Raw genomic sequence first — 21,038 nt, 5'->3', positions numbered from 1 at the left:
ACCCCCACTGCACACGCACACACACACACACACATTTATTGTCAGAAAGACACACCAGGTAAGTTAAAGCAAAACCTCACCCAAAAGGGGAAGTTCCCTTTTTCCACCTGCTACCCCCCCCACACTTTTGCAAACTTTTTTTGGAAGGGTTTTGACAGGTACCCGCTCCCACTTCTGCCCAGATCCCCTAGGTGATCCGAGTAGAAGTTCACCCCCTCCCCTTCTTTGCCCACAGCTTTTTGGGACATGTCACAGGTCCCAAGAGACTGCGGGACAATTCACTTAGAGCAGTGCCACTCGAACATGTGCAGCATCGATGTTGCAAGGCTTTGCAGCCAGTTTCCATTAGTAAACATGCCGGAGCAGGGGACCCAAAGAATGGTGAAGAGCCAGCACAGGCAAGGATGCTGCTGGATCCCTGTACAGGCAAGCAGTCTTTTATTAAATGTCAGCATCTACAGTATTTGTAGCTGCGGACATATTTTTTTGGGGGGGGGGAAACTGAAGCTTCTCTTTAGGTTTTCATGGTCAAATTGAGGAAACGAACAAAAACTGCAACGGGCCAGACATATCGGCAGAAGAGAAGTGAAAATGTCAAGAGCCTTGAAAGGCGAGTGGATGGAGCTAGGAATTACATACCACATTGTGAGCTTCATCAAATATCACAACCGCGCCTTTCAGGTCAATATTGTGGGCTTTGCGACTCTAGAACACAAGAAAGAAATTGACTGAATTTAGATTCATTTTAACACGGCAAAAAACATTTCAAATCCTGCCCATACTGAAATCATTTTCTGATGAAGTTTTTCTTCTTAGTACCTTAGGATCCAGAAGGTAATTATAAGGCATAAATATTATGTCCGCATGTTGCTTCAGATTTCTGGATAGGTAATAGGGGCAGGCCCTGCATGAAGGAGAAAAAGTACATGTAACACTTGTTGCTACAGTGAAGTGGAATAAAAATTAGTAAGGAAAATCTAATTCATGCAAATACCAGAATGAAATTGAGGATTCGCAACCTAACAATGCAGTCGCATGCCAGTTTGGAGTTCTGAGGTAGAACCCTTTCTGGTATTACACATAATATATAATTTTTTTGGTATATTGGGGTTGATTTACTAAAATTGGAGAGTGAAAACCAGGTGCAGCTGTACATGGCAGCCAATCAGCTTCTAACTTCAGCTTGTTCAGTTAAGCTTGTTCACATGACCTTAAACCCCGCCTCCCGGCTTCTGAAACCCTTAAAGGGCCGGGAGGCGCCAGTGCGAAGGGGTAAAAGTAGAACTAGTGTCCAAATTTTTTTTTGTCATTTTAGATAGAGTAGCCCCTGTCAGGTTTTTGCTGGGGAGATTTCCCTTCACTCCCTGTCCGATAGCCAAAACAGGAAGTGAAAGAAATCCCTTCCCATTGAGGGAATCCTAGGGTGTCACCAGAACTAGTGTCTTCATTGGAAGATATCCCCTCTATTAGTGTTCTGGCAAAAATTTTAAATTTGGGATTGTCTTTTACTTTCACTTTCAATAAAATCAGTAAAACGGGACAAATACAGAGTGTGAATCTTCCGAATGAGGGCACAGAAAGCAAAACAAAACAAAAAAAAAAACAAAACACACACAAAGACAAGGGATCTAATTCCTCTCCACTCTTTCCAAAAGAAACAAAAACAATAAAACAAAACAAAAAAAACCACACACACACACAAAGACAAGGGATCTGATCCCTCTCCACTCTTTCCAAAAGAAACAAAAACATTTTGCCTTTAGTTACACTTTAACCACTTGAGCCCCAGAGGATTTACCCCCCTTAATGACCAGGCCTTTTTTTGCTGTTTGGCGCTGCACTAATTCAAATGATAATTGCGCGGTCATGCAATGCTGTACCCAAACAAAATTTACGTCCTTTTCTTCACACAAATGGAGCTTTCTTTTGGTGGTATTTGATCACCTGTGCGCTTTTTATTTTCGGCGCTATAAACAAAAAAAACACGAAAATCTTGAAAAAAAACCAATTTTTTCTACTTTCAGCTATAAAAAATATATCGTAAACTCAAAGTTAGTCATAAATTTCAGCCAAAATGTATTCTGCTACATGTTTTTGGTAAAAAAAATCCCAAGAAGTGTATATTGATTGCTTTGTGTGAACGTTATAGCGTCTACAAACTATGGTATAGATACTGTAATTTATGCCTTTTTTTGCTATACAGCGCTGCACTAATTCAAATGATAATTGCGCGGTCATGCAATGCTGTACCCAATCGAAATTTACGTCCTTTTTTTCACACAAATAGAGCTTTCTTTTGGTGGTATTTGATCACCTGTGCGCTTTTTATTTTTGGCGCTATAAACAAAAAAACACGAAAATCTTGAAAAAAAAACAATTTTTTCTACTTTCAGCTATAAAAAATATATCGTAAACTCAAAGTTAGTCATAAATTTCAGCCAAAATGTATTCTGCTACATGTTTTTGGTAAAAAAAATCCCAATAAGTGTATATTGATTGCTTTGTGTGAACGTTATAGCGTCTACAAACTATGGTATAGATACTGTAATTTATGCCTTTTTTTGCTATACAGCGCTGCACTAATTCAAATGATAATTGCGCGGTCATGCAATGCTGTACCCAATCGAAATTTACGTCCTTTTTTTCACACAAATAGAGCTTTCTTTTGGTGGTATTTGATCACCTGTGCGCTTTTTATTTTTGGCGCTATAAACAAAAAAACACGAAAATCTTGAAAAAAAAACAATTTTTTCTACTTTCAGCTATAAAAAATATATCGTAAACTCAAAGTTAGTCATAAATTTAAGCCAAAATGTATTCTGCTACATGTTTTTGGTAAAAAAAATCCCAATAAGTGTATATTGATTGCTTTGTGTGAAAGTTATAGCGTCTACAAACTATGGTATAGATAATTTGAAATTTACACAGCTTTTACTTTCTGACCGCCCATCACATCTCTTGAGGTGCTAAAATACCAGGATAGAACAAACACCCCCAAATGACCCCTTTTTGGAAAGCAAATCTCAGGGAGGGGGAGGGGGGGCCATTTTCTCCCGCTGCTTGTAAAGGCAATTCTGCAGCTAATTAACCACTAGGAATGCTTTTACATGAAAGCCCATTTCCGGCTGAAAAAAATAAAACCAGGATGATGCCTGCAGCTGCAGGCATCACCCTGGTATAACCATTCAAAGTCCAGTGATGTACCAGTACGTCACTGGTCCTTGTTGGGTGTATATGCTATGTTCTTTTTTTCTTTATGCAGCCTGTGGGCTGAATGAAAAAAAAGAGAAGAAATCTCTGCCAGAAAAAGTGTGTGGTATGCCCACCATTAGAAACCTCCCTCAATCCACCCACTTCTAATGGTGGGCACATATGAAATGTGCCAACAAATATAAAATATATATGCCGAAGCATGGGGGCCATCCACCCACTGGCCACCCCAGGCCCCCATGCTTTGGCATATATTTTCTTTTTTTTAACTGCGGATGAAAAATCTCATCCGACAGCACTGCACACACCTACTTATGTCTATTCTGAAAGCAAGACCCTGTTGCTGTCAGAATAAACAGGTCAGTGCTGCAGTTTGACGTTCCTGCAAAAAAATCAACAATGGTTAACAATAAAACATAAACTCAATAAAACAACTTTATAAGGAAAAGTGTGTGGTGGTATGCCCACCATTAGAAACCTCCCTCAATCCACCCACTTCTAATGGTGGGCACACATGAAATGTGCCAACAAATATAAAATATATATGCCGAAGCATAGGGGCCATCCACCCACAGGCCACCCCAGGCCCCCATGCTTTGGCATATATTCTGTTTTTTATAACTGCGGATGAAAAATCTCATCCAACAGCGCTGCTCACGCTGACTTATGTCTATTCTGAGAGCAAGTTCCTGTTGCTGTCAGAATAAACAGGTCAGCGCTGCAGCTGAAAGCATTCCTGCAAACAGAAATGGTTAACAATAAAACAACAATAAACCAGTGAAAGTCGAACAATCACAAAAATGACAACAACAAAAAAAACTAAAACCATTTTTGGTTTTTACATTTTTTATTTTTTTGGGGGGTATTTGTACTTTTATTTATTTTTTTTATTTTTTTTAACTTTTTTTTCCAAACTTCAAACATTTAAACAGCTGGTAGGGTCTCTCCAAATGCGATAGCCAGTTTCCTGACTACCGAACATCTTTTGAGACCCTGTGTAAATGTGCCCTGATCTGTGCCGTGCTGTACCCTATACTAATAGTTCACTAGTGTATGGTAGAGGCGGAAGCAGGGCTTGATGCAGAGGCCAGGTTGGCCAGGACAGGAGGGACAACAATAGCGGCTGTCACGCCTAATTCCACGTTTGCTGCAGACACGACATCTTTTTTGGGGTCTTCTTTGGGTTGGGGTACCAGGAATGGTATCGAGAAAATGTCTCTCATGCAGACGGCTAACTGCATCTGGGAGAGGGATTTGGGGCACAGCACCTTCTGGATACAAAAGGGCCCTGATGTTCTCTAACTGGAAATTTAGGTATGATCCACTATGTCCAGTTGCTTTATAGAGAACAAAAGCATTATATAGAGCCAATTGAAATAAATAAACTGACACTTTTATGTACCAGCGTTTGGATTTTCGGGAAACTAAATACGGCTGCATCATCTGGTCATTGAAGTCCACCCCTCCCATGTTAAGGTTATAATCGTGGACACAGAGGGGCTTCTCAACAACACCAGTTGCCGTGGTAATTTGGACGGTCGTATCTGCATGAATGGAAGACAGGAGGTAAACATCCCGTTTGTCCTTCCACTTCACTGCGAGCAATTCTTCATTTCTCAAGCAGGCTTTTTCCCCCTTTTTAAGACGGGTATTTACAAGCCGTTGGGGGAAGCCTCGGCGATTAGATCGCACAGTGCCACATGTGCAAATTCCCAAATTGAACAAATGTCTAAATAGTGGCACGCTTGAATAAAAATTGTCCACGTATAAGTGGTACCCCATGTGGAAATAGGATGACGCCAAGTCCCAAACTATCTTGCCACTGCTCCCCATGTAGTCTGGGTATCCGGGGGGCTCCAAGTAACTATCTTTTCCCTCGTAAATCCGAAACTTACATGTATAGCCTGTTGCCCTCTCACAGGTCTTATACATCTTGATCCCATATCTGGCACGCTTGCTGGGGAGATATTGTTTGATTACAAGGCGGCCAGAATATTGAATGAGGGACTCATCGATGCAGATGTTTTTCTGGGGAGTATACACATCTGCAAATTTTTGGTTAAAGTGATTTACGAGGGGCCGAATTTTGTGGAGCCGGTCAAATTCAGGGTCACCCCGAGGAAGACTGAGTGAGTTGTCGTAGAAGTGCATAAAACGCATTATACTCTCATATCTATGCCTGGCCATGGCAGCAGAGAACACGGGCATGTGAACAAGAGGGTCGGTGGACCAATACAACCGCAATTGATTTTTATCATTAATGCCCATGTTGATGGTTAGGCCCAAAAAAACTTTAAATTCGGAAACCGTAATGGGTTTCCATGCGAATGGTCTGGCAAGGTTTGAATTTGGGTTGGCGGCGATAAATTGGCGTGCATATAAATTGCTTTGATCCACAATCAATGCATAAAGATCTTCTGTGAAAAACAGCTCAAAAAAATTAAGGGGAGTATTTAAATTTGCTGTTTCCACCTGAATTCCGGGTTGGGCAGTGAATGGGGGAAGTACGGGTGCTGCAGAATTTGTGGGCTGCCAATCGGGATTTGCAAGCACATCCGGAAGGACACTAGGGGCTCTACGGGCCTGTCTGCGAATTCTTGGTGGCCGCGGGACACTACTTGTGCTCGCCACCGCACCAGCTTGTACTGCACTTATGGGACTCGCCACGTCACCAAGTGATACTGCAGTGCTGGTATGCCTACGACCAGGACGTACTAGGCCGCTGGTGCTCGCCAGTTCACCAAAAGATACTGCGGCACTAGTACTGGCACTCTGCTGCATATGAGAGTCATCATGCATTTGTACCACCTCAGCAACCTGTGAATGGGATCGGGTACGCCTGACCTTAGCAGGGACCACTTCCTCGTCGCCTGAGCTAGCTGTCAGGGTGCCGCTGCTGTCTATAGGTTCGTATTCTGAGCCTGATTCTGCCAGTGAGTCTTCCCCTTCGCTCTCACTTGACATGCTCAGAATCCTATAGGCCTCTTCACTAGTGTACCTTTGCTTAGACATTTTGGCCACTAAATTTACAGGTACCTAGTGCGACTCACGGGAAAAAGAGCGCCTGGCTGTCAGGGACTGCTTGAACCGCTACAAAAAATTTACCGACAAGTGCTAACAGATATCAGGCCTGATTCTGTGAACACTGCGGTTTTGTGTGTAATATGTATCAAGTGACAGTTATCTACTGACACTGCACTTGCCGGGGGAGAAGGGGGGGCGTAGGGGCTAAACGCAGGTGCTGGCAGGTGTTGGGGCTGATCCCGCTAACACTGCGTTTTTGGGGATACTAAAGTAATGTGAATGCTGGTATAGCGCTGATCTGATCAAAGATATTGATCCAATCAGACACTATACTAGCAATGAAGGTTTAGCGTGCAAGTAAGCGTGTTCCTGGCAATCAAGGGGTCAAATGTGATTATCTGTGTACTAGCGGGCAAACTGGTGCTATCTGGGAGGGGCGCTAACACTATTGGAAGTCGCTAGCGACACTGATACAGTGATCAGTAAAAATTGGTTCACTGAGCAGTGACACTGGTGACAGGGCAGTGAAGGGGTCAACTCAGGGGGGAGGGGGGGGGCGATCAAGGGGTTAGACGGGATCACTGGTGTATTAGCGGGCAATCTGGCGCTATCTGGGAGGGGCGCTAACACTAACGGAAGTCGCCAGCGACACTGATACAGTGATCAGTAAAAATTGGTTCACTGATCAGTGACACTGGTGACAGGGCAGTGAAGGGGTCAACTCGGGGAGGGGGGGGGGGCGATCAAGGGGTTAGACGGGACTACTGGTGTATTAGCGGGCAATCTGGCGCTATCTGGGAGGGGCGCTAACACTAACGGAAGTCGCCAGCGACACTAATACAGTGATCAGTAAAAATTGGTTCACTGATCAGTGACACTGGTGAGAGGGCAGTGAAGGGGTCAACTCAGGGGGGAGGGGGGGGGGCGATCAAGGGGTTAGACGGGATCACTGGTGTATTAGCGGGCAATCTGGCGCTATCTGGGAGGGGCGCTAACACTAACGGAAGTCGCCAGCGACACTGATACAGTGATCAGTAAAAATTGGTTCACTGATCAGTGACACTGGTGACAGGGCAGTGAAGGGGTCAACTCGGGGAGGGGGGGGGGCGATCAAGGGGTTAGACGGGACTACTGGTGTATTAGCGGGCAATCTGGCACTATCTGGGAGGGGCGCTAACACTAACGGAAGTCGCCAGCGACACTAATACAGTGATCAGTAAAAATTGGTTCACTGATCAGTGACACTGGTGAGAGGGCAGTGAAGGGGTCAACTCAGGGGGGGGGGGGGGGCGATCAAGGGGTTAGACGGGACTACTGGTGTATTAGTGGGCAATCTGGCGCTATCTGGGAGGGGCGCTAACACTATCGGAAGTCGCCAGCGACACTGATACAGTGATCAGTAAAAATCGCTTCACTGATCAGTGACACTGGTGACAGGGCAGTTAAGGGGTTAACTGGGGGGGGTGGGGGGGGAAATTAAGGGGTTAAATGGCTTTATTGGTGTACTGGGGGGCAAACTGGCGCTATCTGGGAGGGGCGCTAGCACTATTGGAAGTCGCCAGCGACACTGATACAGTGATCAATAAAAATCGCTTCACTGATCAGGTACACTGGTGACAGGGCAGTGAAGGGTTAACTGGGGGGGGGCAATCAGGGGGTTAAATGTGTCCTAGAGTGTGTTCTAACTGTTAGTGTAGTGTTTTACTCACGTTTAAATGTCTCTTCTTCTCTGTCTGGAACGGAATGTGTCCAGGCAGAGAAGAATGACATCATATCCTGCCCTGTGTAAATATCAACACAGGACAGGATAGGACAGGGACCGATCATCCGATTTCAGCCAGAAATCACTGGCTGAAATCTAATGATTGATCCCTCCTGGATCGAATCGGATCACCCGCGGGTCGGCGGGCGCGCGCGCGCGCGCCCCCTGCCCGCGAAAGTGTCGGGAGCGCGGAACCCGTTTTTAAACGTGGTTTTGCGCTCCACTGCCGCCCTGCACACGTATAAACACAGTGGCAGGGCGGCAAGCGGTTAACTTTAAACAAACTCTGACAATTCCAAGAACAAAAATGTTTGGTTTAAGGATAGGAAGAGAAATGTCAATTTAAAAATCGGAAAGCATTCACCATCCCTCTCCCAACACCAATCACAGTTGGTACACTGTCTGGAGATATGCTCTGATGTACAGCAAGTGTAGATGTGTGTGTTCAGTTGTCTACCTCATATTAGGAGGAAGACTATTTTTCTGGATTTTTTATACTACTCATAGAACAAACTAGCCTAGGTTGTATATTTTATACCCTGGCTCTCCTGATGATTTAAAAGAAAAAAGGCCAGGAAAAAAGAAATTATAATCCCAGGATAACAATTCGCCAGTGACATTACAGCAGTACCTGTGCTTGGTGCCATTCTTCACCAGATCCTCAATGTCTAATATCTGGGTGGTCAGATCCTTCTCGGTGCTTTTCTCTGGGACAAGAAATGCAAGTGTCTGTAACAATGCTCCAAAAATCTAGAAATGTAACACATCTCCTAAAACATACAACCATCTCTCCTTGTATCTCATCTGTTTCTAGAGCATTTCTCTTCCTAAAAACGATTATTCTTTGAATCAAATGTAAATTCCTTCACAACACCTTCGAATGACAATCCTTGGAGCCACATGCCTATGAACACTTACCATCTACATTGTTGTAAAAGTGACAGGATCTGCTGGACACTTTGGAACGGCACATATGGACCTGGGAAGGCAGAGGATTATGTTATGCTGTGATAACCGCTACAAGATACTTCAATGCAGTGTCAGTTCTGGTCTCTTGACTCCCTTGGATAGACAGATCTGCTATAAGATTGCAGCCACCCCTCCCCCACTCTACTGAACAGATATAATAATCAAACCCGCTCCCGACAACTTTAATCCATGAGTGTTCTGAATGAAAATCTCAGGATTTTCTGTGGCAGGTTTTTGTAAAACAGTCTCAGCTGGTTGTCCAGGTTTCCAAACACTCCAATAACTGTCACATATACTTTGCTTTGCGGCCTGATAGGACATAGGTTCTCAGATACACAGAATATAACCGGATACTACCATTTATAGGTAAAGTTGATCCAGGGAATATCCAATTGCCTCTCGGGGGATCAGGAAGGAATTTTTTCCCAGCAGGAGCAAATTGGATCGTGCTTTGCTGGGTTTTTGCCTTCCTCTGGATCAACTGTGGGTGTAGGATTACAACTTTTTTTTTTTCTATGGTTGAACTGGATGGACTTTTGTCTTTTTTCAGCCAGAATAACTATGATTTTTCGTTTATTGGCCGACAATTCTGCCTATAAACGGCCCGTCTATGGCCAGCCTTATGCACACTCGATGTTATAAAAAACGCCCGCAGCATTAGCTGTAGAATGCTGCATTAAAAACGCGAGTTTTGCCGTTTTTTTTAGCGTTTTTGCATAAGCTTTTTTCAGCATTTTTTAGTGTTTTTCAGCGTTTGCGTTTAATAGCAAAACTATACTCCCACAAAAGCTTGATGCTCAAAAACGCTCAACACTGGATAGCTGTGTTTTTTAGTGTTTTTTCAGTTTTTAGCAGCGTTTTCAGCTTTTATCAGAGTAAGTCCTCAAGCACTCTGGGCGTTTCAAAAACGCCAATAGCGTTAGCTGTATAAAGTCACATTAAATATGGAAGTTTTTCTTCATTTTGTATTAGAGTTTAGCTGCATTTTTCCACATTTGTGGGTTTGTTTTGTTTTTTTTACACAAAAAAAAAATTTTTGCTCAAAAAAATGCCTAAAAACACTGGTTTACCGCATTTTTCCATGTTTACCAACATTACAGCATTTTTACAGCTAAAAAACTCCTCTAGAAACCCACAGGTTCGGGGGGGGGGGGGGGGGGGGTGTTCCAGCCAGAAAACACCCCTGCCAAAAAACGCTGATTAAGTCTAGGTTCACACCTATGCGGGTTGCGTTTGAGGCACTTCTGCATTGCGTTTCATTTTGTTTTTTCATTTTTTTCTGCACTTGCGTTTTTTACACGTTTTGCATTTTGGTTTTTTTTCTTGTTGCTAGGCAGATTTAAAATGCAAAACGCACACAATACATGCTTTTCTGCAGCGTTCCCATTGAAGTCTATAGAACCAAAAACGCAAGTCACAGCAATTAAGACGACACCCATTGTACTGAATGTGTTTTGACTTGTCAAGCGACTTTCTGTGTCGCAGCAGCGTGATCCAGGGCTAATTAATGTTCTTTATAAATGTGTTTGTGTCCCAAATAATGCCTGAAAAATGTTTTTAACTGAAGAAATTGTTAATTAGTATACAAAGAATGAATATAAAACTGAACGTTCAGCACTTAGGGTGGGCAGCTGTACCTCCTAGCCTGGTATTATACAAAGCAAAGTCCTCCTCACCTTGACATGATTACTCTCTTGCTTCTTCACCTCGGGGTGTATACATAGCTGCTCCCTTGAGCCCAGGACACTGACTTTAGGTCTGAAAGAAAATCAGGGATGATTTACAGAAACGAAACTCTGCGTCTGCACTTCTGTCACACAGACATTGCTTATTTCTGGTATCTGGGACTTGGCAGAGACTCATGGCACCTGTGCACATGAACCTCCAAGATTTGGGCAGATATTCGGGACATGGCAGAGACCCAGGGCATACCTGGCAGAGCACAATGCCTTGTCTGTGCAGGCGCATCATGGGTGTATGCCCATTTTTCGCCAAGGCAAGAAAGCAGGAAATTCTGCTTTGCAGCACACAAACTGTGCTATACCTTACTTATATTAACCATTTCCTTACCACGCTATAGCCAAATGACTGCTACAGCGTAGTCATCCAGTTCTGGGAGGGCGTCATGTGACGTCTTCCCAGAATGCACCACCCTGTGCACCCCCAGCGCTGTCCGTGATTGCTGTGTCCTTTGGACACAACTGATCACTTGACATGGTAAAAGGCCAATCACAGCGACCATTTACCTCATGATCAAATATGTCCAATCACAGCTGACCACCATGTAAATACACTTGCCGGTTATCGGCAGTACTTTCCTCGCACTGTCACAGCATGAGAAAAGTACTGCCAATACACGGCAACTGCCAAAGGAGACACGTGCACTGATAATCAGGGCAGCCCCGAAAGTGCCCATCAGTGCTGCCCAGCAGTGCCCTTCAGTACTACCCATTAGTGCCCATCAGTGCCGCCAATCAGTGCCCTTCAGTACTACCCATTAGTGCCCATCAGTGCCGCCAATCAGTGCAGCAGCATCATCAGGGGCTCCTCATCAATGCCCACCAGTGCCACCTCATCAGTGCAGCCTCATCAACGCACATCATTGTAAGAGAAAAATTACCTGTCTGCAAAATGTTATAATAGAAACAAAGAAAAATTTTTTTTTTTTTTTCAAAATTTTCATGCTTTTTTCGTTTATAGTGCAAAAAAAATAAAAAATTTTATTTTGTGTGAAAAAAATAATAAAAATTTCAGATGGGTACAGTGCTGCATGACTGCGCAATTGTCAAAGTGCAACAGCACTGAAAGCTGAAAATTGGTCTGGGCAGGAGGGGGGTGAAAGTACCCGGTAGGCAAGTGGTTAATAAAACGTTTTTCAGTTCTGTGATAAGGAGGGGGGCGAAAGGAAGCTAGAAAACATGTTCATGTAATGGGTTAAGGTCCGCCTTAAAGTGGTTGTAAAGGTTTTTTTTAGTGTGTTTTTTTTATTAAATTAACAAACACGTTATACTTACCTGCTCTGTGCAGAATGGCCCTGAACTTCCTCTTCTGGAGTCCCCTGCCAACGCTCTATGCTCCTCCTCCTTTCTGTGTGCCACCAGAAGAAGCTGCTTCCTATGGTGGCACACCTGTAGGCTCGCTCCAGAGCTGAGCTGTGTGTGTCTATAGAAACACACAGTGTGGCTTGCCCTCCCCCAATAACATTTAACTGACAACAGAAGTGGCCAATGGCTCCCACTGCTATCACTGCAGCCTGTGAGGAGTTCTCTGTTACGATCCTTCAAACCCACAGAAGATATAACTCTAGTGTAGACTTCTGAAATCCAATCACAAGCCAGAAAAATAAGTGTCCCGTTTCAGACCCCTCCCAGTTATCTCTGGCAAATAAAGTAAGGCCTTTCACACAGGCGTTCCGTATTCCGTTTTTCATCTGTCCATTTACGGATGAAAAACGGACACCCATGTATTTCTATGGACTAGCAGATGTAAATACATAATCTGTTTAATGTCCGTATCCGCTAACATCTGCTTTTTTGAATGGAAGAAAAATCCTATTTTTCTTCCGGAAAAAAGAAAAACGGAACGCATTAAAAACGTATGTAAATACGGATTTTTTTTTTCTTTGAATAAAACGTGACTGAACTGCTGAAAGAAAATGGAAGGCCCGTGTGAAAGGTCCCTAAACGTACGATTACAGACATACGATTAAAGTCAGAGAAGAAAAAAAAGACGACAAGTATGAATTTGTGGTAGAAATGGAAGAGAGAGCATAGAACTACCTGTACACGGTTTGCTTGAGTTCACTGATGACTTGCGTCAGCTGGGAGTGTGTCCGGGAAGCGTAGATAATCTTGGGAATATCGCTGTAATAGGCTGTATTTAAACAAAAAGTAAAGAAAAAAAAAAAAAGAATGCACATTACTTTGAAAATGTATAAACACACAAAACCAGCTGAGTGGGCTGCAGACATCTAACGCCTCGTGCACACAGGCTCTTTGGCCCATAAAGGGTAAAAAAGGGGCGTTTTGGTCACCTGGAAGGTATAGGCCCAAAGTACAGCTGAAACCAATCAGCTTCCAGGTTTTTTTGTCAAAACTTAATTGAATAAGCTGAAGTTAGAAGCTGATTGGCGAACATGCACAGCACTAGATTTTGCACTCTCTGATTTTAGTAAATCCCCCCCAAATGCACTGGAAATTCCCATGGGATGCTGTACAATTAAAGTGATTGTAAAGGATAATTTTTTTTAAATAACAAACATGTTATACCCACCTGATCAGGGCAATGGTTTTGCACAGAGTGGCTCAAATCTGCTTCTACGTTCCCCCACAGGCGATCCTGGCTCTTCGCCCTGTCGCAAGTTGTTTGCTGTTGGGGCACTTGTTTGGGCTTACTCCTGAGCCGGCTATGTGTGTCAGAGAAAAAGCGAGAGAGCGACAGAGAGAGAGGGGGGGAGGGAGAGGGGGGAGAGAGGGAGAAAGGGGGAGAGAGGGAGGAAGGGGGAGAGAGGGAGAAAGGGGGAGAGAGGGAGAAAGGGGGAGAGAGGGAGAAAGGGGGGAAGAGAGAGGGAGAGGGGGGAAGAGAGAGGGAGGGGGGGAGCGGGAGGGGGGAAGAGAGAGGGAGGGGGGGAAGAGGGAGGGAGGGGGGGAAGAGGGAGGGAGGGGGGGAAGAGGGGGGGGGAAGAGGGAGGGAGGGGGGGGGAAGAGGGAGGGAGGGGGGGGGGAGAGAGAGGGAGGGAGGGGGGGGGGAGAGAGAGGGGGGAGAGAGGGAGGGGGGGAAGGGGTGGGGGAGAGAGGGAGGGGGGAAGAGAGAGGGAAAGAGAGAGAGAGAAGCTGCCCCCATGCACACCGCTGGATTGAGATCTGATTCTGGCATTTTACTGCATTTTTCACAGGACATGTGACTCAAAAATGATGCGTCTGATACATTTTGGGCCACGTTTTCCATTGATTTCAATAGGGAGGTACTTTTTTTTTTTTTTTACCGCACCAAAAATGCAGCAAATAGGATTTTTAAAAAACGCACCTGACCTGCCATGCATCAGTGTGAAGAGTTCCATAGGAATACATGGTCACATGTTTTTATTCCGCTTTTGCGGATCAGTGCTAATTTTGTTTGAGAATTTTCGCTTCAAGAACATTCGTTTGATTTTCTAATCGTTTACGGGGTCAATTCGATGTCCGTTTTTCAACAGCAGTGACGAGAGCATTTGAAGGGCGGATGGAAAACTTTTCTCGATCAAACAAATTTTTTGACCAGTGTATGTGGTTATCGTTCAGAAATTACATTTATTTTAAAATCTAATGTTAAAAGCAAAAAGACAATTTTCGCACGACATTCGTCCGCTCATCGGATGTGCAAGGAATTTTCATGTAACTTTTCTAACGAATAATCTGGGGCGAAAATCTACATGTGTATGGCCAGCCTAAGGGCCGGCTCACACTATAGAAATGCAGTCCGGAAGCGTTCCGGATACATTTCTACATGCCAGGGACGGACTGACCATTTGGAAACTTGGGCACTGCCTGAGGGCCCGGGGTCAGTAGGGGGCCCCATGAGATGCCCCTGGTACCTTTTTCATAGGCTTTTTTGAGTTTGGGCAAGGATACAGGGGCCCCATGATCCCCTATAGCCCGGGGGCCCCATGAGTTGTCAGTCCGCCCCTGGTTCCTACCATAACCTACCACAAAAGAACAACCCAAAATACATTTTCAGCCGAGACTCAGTGACTGTCGGTGGAGCTGACGGGAGAGGTCTGTAGGTAAACAATACAGATCTCTCCCCTATCAGCACAAACAGGCTGCTTTGTATTGCTCTACACGGGCTTTTTTGGGTGTGGTTTGAGTATGGGCGAGGACACAGGGGCCCATGATCCCTTATTGCCCGGGGGTCCCATGAGTTGTCAGTCCGCCCCTGCTGCATACACGTTTTTGGCACGTTCTGGTTTTGTTTTTGATGCTTTCCAGTTCATTTTTTCCCCCTCTTTCTTCAGTTTAAATGGGGACATGTGCGTTCCGGTGCGTTTTTGATACATTTTACTGCATCCCAGTACAGTTCTATGCAGGAAAAAGGCAGCATGTTCTGCTTTTTTTTCTGCAACTGGAAAGCACTGATGTGAACTATGACACTGCCAACCATATGACCTACTTTCTGTGCATTTTGGATGCAGAAAAGAAAGCAACTGAAATGCATGGAGTGTGAACCGGTCCTAAGACTCCACTGGGCAGATTTGCCCTGACTCTGTTCCTGTGACTCCTATACTAGAAATGGGGATGTGGTTGTCAGGAGGAGAGGAAGTCACGGGCAACACTAAAATCGATGTCTGAAGCTCCACTCACTTCATATCGGAGAGATTTCCAATCATCAATTCTCCCCGATAGGAACACAGATGGCCATAAAGACCTGAGAGAGGCGCGGAGCCACCGCTGGTCACTGTAGCGGGGGGACCTATAGATTGGCTGTGCCTGCAGGAGAGGCAGAGACATAGAATGGACAGAGAGGATACCTGAGCCCTGTGGATTGGCCTCTCCGCTCCCCCAGTCTGCAGCTGGACGGTCTGGGAACAGCTCGCCGCCATTCATGCGCTCTTTGATCTTGCGGGCAGTGATGGCGTCCTTGAAATGCTGACGCCATGCCAACGTGGCACACAGCAGGCAAAGCGTTTTTCCTGTGCCCGTCGGACTTTCCAAGACACCATTAACACTCTGGGGGGTGAGAAATAAAACATTGTTCCAGTATAGAATACCGAGCCATCGTATGGGAGATCAACTTCTTATAGGTGATTGGACGGATAAAAATCCCAACCCGTAGTCTGTGTCTGACCAATTGTACACCAGAGGCTCCACCCCTATACACAGAAGGGCATCACCTACACAGAAGAGAGGCTCCTCCCCCACATACTGTGTATATGACAAGCTCCTCTCCATAGGCAGTACATGCTGCTGTACAGAACCAATATATACAGGACATCCCCCCCATTCATAGTATAGGCTCCTCCCCTTCTGATCCATTATACACAATACAGACTCCTCCCCTTCTGACCCATTATACGCAATACAGACTCCTCCCCTTCTGACCCTCTATACATAGTATAGGCTCCTCCCCTTCTGATCCATTATACACAATACAGACTCCTCCCCTTCTGACCCATTATATGCAATACAGACTCTTCCCGCTCAGACCCTCTATACATAATACAGGCTCCTCCCCTTCTGATCCATTATATTCAATACAGGCTCCTCCCCTTCTGATCCATTATATTTAATACAGGCTCCTCCTCTTCTGACTCATTATATTCAATACAGGCTCCTCCCCTTCTTATCCATTATATGCAATATAGACTCCTCCCCTTCTGACCCATTCTATGCAATATAGACTCCTCCCCTTCTGACCCCTACGCAATACAGATTCCTCCCTTTCTGACCCATTATATGTAATAGACTCCTCCTCTTCTGACCCATAATACACTATAGACTCCTCCCACTCTGATCCTCTTTATAGTACAGGCTCCTCCCCTTCTGACCATTTATATGCAATACAGACTCCTCCCATTTTGACCCTCTATACGTAATAGAGGCTTCTCCCCTTCTGACCCATTATACGCAAGACTCCTCCCACTTTGACCCTCTATACATAGTACAGGCTCCTCCCCTTCTGACCCATTATACGTAATAGACTCCTCCCACTTTGACCCTCTATACATAATACAGGGTCCTCCCCTGCTTACCCGTTATATGCAATACAGACTCCGCCCCTTATGACCCATTCTACGCAATACAGACTCCTCCCGCTCTGACCCTCTATACATAGTACAGGCTCCTCCCCTTCTGGCCCATTATACATAATACAGACTCCTCCCATTTTGACCCTCTATATCAGTGGTTCTCAACCTTCCTAATGCCGTGACCCTTTAATACAGTTCCTCCATGTTGTGGTGACCCCCAACCATAAAATTATTTACCCAGAAATTATCATTTATGGGTGTCGTTTTACCTCCAATACTGCTGCTTTCTACACAGTAGCTGCTCTTTACACATCGGAAATATGTATTTTCTGATGGTCTTAGGGGACCCCTGTGAATGGGTCGTTCGACCCCCAAAGGGGTCGCGACCCACAGGTTGAGAACCACTGCTCTATACGTAATAGAGGTTCCTTCCCTTCTGACCCATTATGCGTGATACAGACTCCTCCCGCTCTGACCCTCTACACATAGTACAGGCTCCTCCCATTCTGACCCATTATACACAATACAGACTCCTCCCCTTCTGACCCATTATATGCAATAAAGACTCCTCCTACTCTGACCCTCTATACATAGTATAGGCTCCTCCCCTTCTGACACATACACAATACAGGCTCCTCCTCTTACACCATACAGACTCCTCCCCCTTTGACCCACTATACACAGTACAGACTCCTCACTACACTATTATACTGAGAACATATTATTGGTCACACTTTAGGCTCCTCCTCTAAACACAAATCTGTTCCCTCTCACGCTCTGAGCCCCACGCCATCACCATAGTCAAGACAAGCTCCTCCTCTAAAACTAGGCTCCTCCCCTATAACTACACCCATAATACGGGTTATTTGTCTCCCTGCAAGCCCCTCCCCTAAACACATAGCTGCTCCACCCTGAACTCTAAGCCCCTCCTCCGGACCGCCTCCCTGTAGCCACACCTGCTGCAGACACTCGATGACTTTCCTCATATAATCCTCCTGACAGGGGTACGGGGGGAACGGAAACTCCACCGGGACACCGGCCACCTGGACCTGAGGCATGTCCGCTCCTCACCCCGGCCCGCTCTCCTCCACGCCTCAGCTTCACACTTCCCGCCCGTACGTCATGACGTCACCAGGACACCTACGTCCCGCACTACCCGGTTGACGTCACCTGAGCTTTTCCCACCTCCTTGATAGGCAGTCAAGGGAGAGGACGGCGCTGAACTGGGGGGAGGATGTGAGGAGGCGGGGCCGGCCGGGGACACCCTGCTGGTGGGGGAGAGAAGGCAAAGAAAGGGTTAAAAACGAAGCGACCGGGCGGTAAACATGGCGTTAGCGTGCCGTTAAACGGACATTAAACTGGCGCTAATCCGGGGATGAAACTGAAGCTGAATTGGGTTTAAACTGGTTCTAATCTGGGTGTCAAAGTGAAGCTGAATCGGGTTTAAACTGGTTCTAATCCGGGCGTCAAACTGAAGCTGAATTGGGTTTAAACTGGTTCTAATCTGGGTGTTAAAGTGAAGCTGAATAGGGTTTAAACTGGTTCTAATCCGGGCGTCAAACTGAAGCTGAATTGGGTTTAAACTGGTTCTAATCCGGGCGTCAAACTGAAGCTGAATCGGGTTTAAGCTGTTTCTAATCTGGGTGTCAAACTGAAGCTGAATCGGGTTTAAACTGGCGCTAATCCAGGTGTTAGATCTCATACACACGGAACATTTTTACAGCGGCTGTTTTTGGCTCTTGGCGTTTTTTTCTACAGCCAGTAAACCCCCCAGCATGTTATCCCGTGTGTCCATCCCCGGCATGTTATCCCGTGTGTCCATCCCCGGCATGTTATCCCGTGTGTCCATCCCCGGCATGTTATCCCGTGTGTCCATCCCCGGCATGTTATCCCGTGTGTCCATCCCCGGCATGTTATCCCGTGTGTCCATCCCCGGCATGTTATCCCGTGTGTCCATCCCCGGCATGTTATCCCGTGTGTCCATCCCCGGCATGTTCTCCTACGTGTCCATCCCTGGCATGTTCTCCTACGTGTCCATCCCCGGCATGTTCTCCTACGTGTCCATCCCCGGCATGTTCTCCTATGTGTCCATCCCCAGCATGTTATCCGTCCCCAGCATGTTATCCTACGTGTCCATCCCCGGCATGTTATCCTACGTGTCCATCCCCGGCATGTTATCCCGTGTGTCCATCCCCGGCATGTTATCCCGTGTGTCCATCCCCGGCGTGTTCTCCTACGTGTCCATCCCCGGCGTGTTCTCCTACGTGTCCATCCCCGGCGTGTTCTCCTACGTGTCCATCCCCGGCGTGTTCTCCCGCGTGTCCATCCCCGGCGTGTTATCCCGCGTGTCCATCCCCGGCGTGTTATCCCGCGTTTCCATCCCCGGCGTGTTATCCCGCGTGTCCATCCCCGGCGTGTTATCCCGCGTGTCCATCCCCGGCGTGTTATCCCGCGTGTCCATCCCCGGCCTGTTATCCCGCGTGTCCATCCCCGGCGTGTTATCCCGCGTGTCCATCCCCGGCGTGTTATCCCGCGTGTCCATCCCCGGCGTGTTATCCCGCGTGTCCATCCCCGGCCTGTTATCCCGCGTGTCCATCCCCGGCCTGTTATCCCGCGTGTCCATCCCCGGCCTGTTATCCCGCGTGTCCATCCCCGGCATGTTATCCCGCGTGTCCATCCCCGGCATGTTATCCCGCGTGTCCATCCCCGGCATGTTATCCCGCGTGTCCATCCCCGGCCTGTTATCCCGCGTGTCCATCCCCGGCCTGTTATCCCGCGTGTCCATCCCCGGCCTGTTATCCCGCGTGTCCATCCCCGGCCTGTTATCCCGCGTGTCCATCCCCGGCCTGTTATCCCGCGTGTCCATCCCCGGCCTGTTATCCCGCGTGTCCATCCCCGGCCTGTTATCCCGCGTGTCCATCCCCGGCATGTTATCCCGCGTGTCCATCCCCGGCATGTTATCCCGCGTGTCCATCCCCGGCATGTTATCCCGCGTGTCCATCCCCGGCATGTTATCCCGCGTGTCCATCCCCGGCATGTTATCCCGCGTGTCCATCCCCGGCATGTTAGCTTTAACCCCTTCATGCCTAAGGGTAAAACAAATGTTAATGCCTAAGCACAATTTTGCAACGTTGACATGTGTTAGTAATACCGTACGTATCATCACAGCTACTTTGTACATCCGGGTGGATTATGTCGCATTTTTTTCAGAACAAATTGGGCTTTTATTTGGTGGTAAATGGTAATGGAGATCTCCTGATTTTTTTTATTATTATTAAAGGAAAACTGGCCCAAAATAGTAAAAAAAAAAAATTTGTTTAATTTAGCTGTGTGTTTCTTGTTCCTATCAGGGGCGGACTGACCATTTGCAAACTTGGGCACTGCCTGAGGGCCCGGGGTCAGTAGGGGGCCCCATGAGATGCCCCTGGTACCTTTTTCATAGGCTTTTTTGAGTTTGGGCAAGGACACAGGGGCCCCATGATCCCCTATTGCCCGGGGGCCACATGAGTTGTCAGTCCGCCCCTGGTTCCTACCATAACCTACCACAAAAGAACAACCCAAAATACATTTTCAGCCGAGACTCAGTGACTGTCGGTGGAGCTGACGGGAGAGGTCTGTAGGTAAACAATACAGATCTCTCCCCTATCAGCATAAACAGGCTGCTTTGTATTGCTCTACACAGGGGCGACTGGCCATTTGGAAACCTGGACACTGCCCGAGGGCCCGGGGTCAGTAGGGGGCCCCATGAGATGCCCCTGGTACCTTTTTCATAGGCTTTTTTGAGTTTGGGCAAAGACACAGGGGCCCATGATCCCCTATTGCCCAGGGGCCCCATGAGTTTTCAGTCCGCACCTGGCTCCGCACAGCAGAGCAATACAAAGCAGCTTGTCTACATAGTAAAACACACACAGCACACAGTTAACCCTTTCATTGCCCCAGATGATATCGCCCTCCTGCCCAGTGCCATTAGTACAGTGTCAGTCCTTTTTATTAGCACTGATCACTGTATTGGTGTCACTGGATATGTCAGTGACACCAAGTCAGTTCCCCCCCCCCCCCCCAGTGTAAGAATGCCCACCGCAGTCCCGCTATAAGTCCCTGATCACCGCCATTACTAGTAAAAAAAAAAAATAAAAGTAAAAATTCCACTAGCTATACACCATTTGCAGACGCTATAACTTTCACGTAAACCAATTAATTTACACGTATTGGGATTTTTTCTTTAGCAAAGACATGGAGCAGAATACATTTTGGCCTAAATTTATGATGAAATTTTATTTTTTAAATTTTTTTTTCACTGTAGATGTTTTATAGCAAGAAGTTAAAAATATAGTTTTTTTTTCAAAATTG

General features: G+C 46.3%; 1 protein-coding gene across 3 annotated transcripts in view; it reads right to left on the bottom strand.

Annotated features, from left to right (window-relative positions):
• The window catches only part of RTEL1 (regulator of telomere elongation helicase 1), a 138,284-nt gene extending 120,476 nt beyond the window's left edge, over positions 1-17,808 (bottom strand). For all 3 annotated transcript variants that reach the window (XM_089662572.1, XM_089662573.1, XM_089662574.1), the window contains exons 1-8: positions 17,645-17,808; positions 15,471-15,669; positions 12,745-12,838; positions 10,642-10,723; positions 8,915-8,975; positions 8,628-8,703; positions 820-904; positions 640-705 (exon numbers count right to left, since the gene is read on the bottom strand). In XM_089662572.1, the coding sequence (XP_089518698.1) occupies positions 640-705; positions 820-904; positions 8,628-8,703; positions 8,915-8,975; positions 10,642-10,723; positions 12,745-12,838; positions 15,471-15,669; positions 17,645-17,746 (765 nt within the window). In that variant the 5' untranslated portion in view covers positions 17,747-17,808. The remainder of the gene's footprint in view (positions 1-639; positions 706-819; positions 905-8,627; positions 8,704-8,914; positions 8,976-10,641; positions 10,724-12,744; positions 12,839-15,470; positions 15,670-17,644) is intronic.
• Between the last annotated feature and the right edge of the window lie 3,230 nt (positions 17,809-21,038).

The sequence above is a fragment of the Staurois parvus genome, unplaced genomic scaffold (assembly GCF_062004578.1).
Source record: "Staurois parvus isolate SC_StPar_1 unplaced genomic scaffold, SC_StPar_1.0 ptg001490l, whole genome shotgun sequence".
Taxonomy (NCBI): Eukaryota; Metazoa; Chordata; class Amphibia; order Anura; family Ranidae; genus Staurois; species Staurois parvus.
This window is presented reverse-complemented; position numbering and strand designations above follow the sequence as displayed.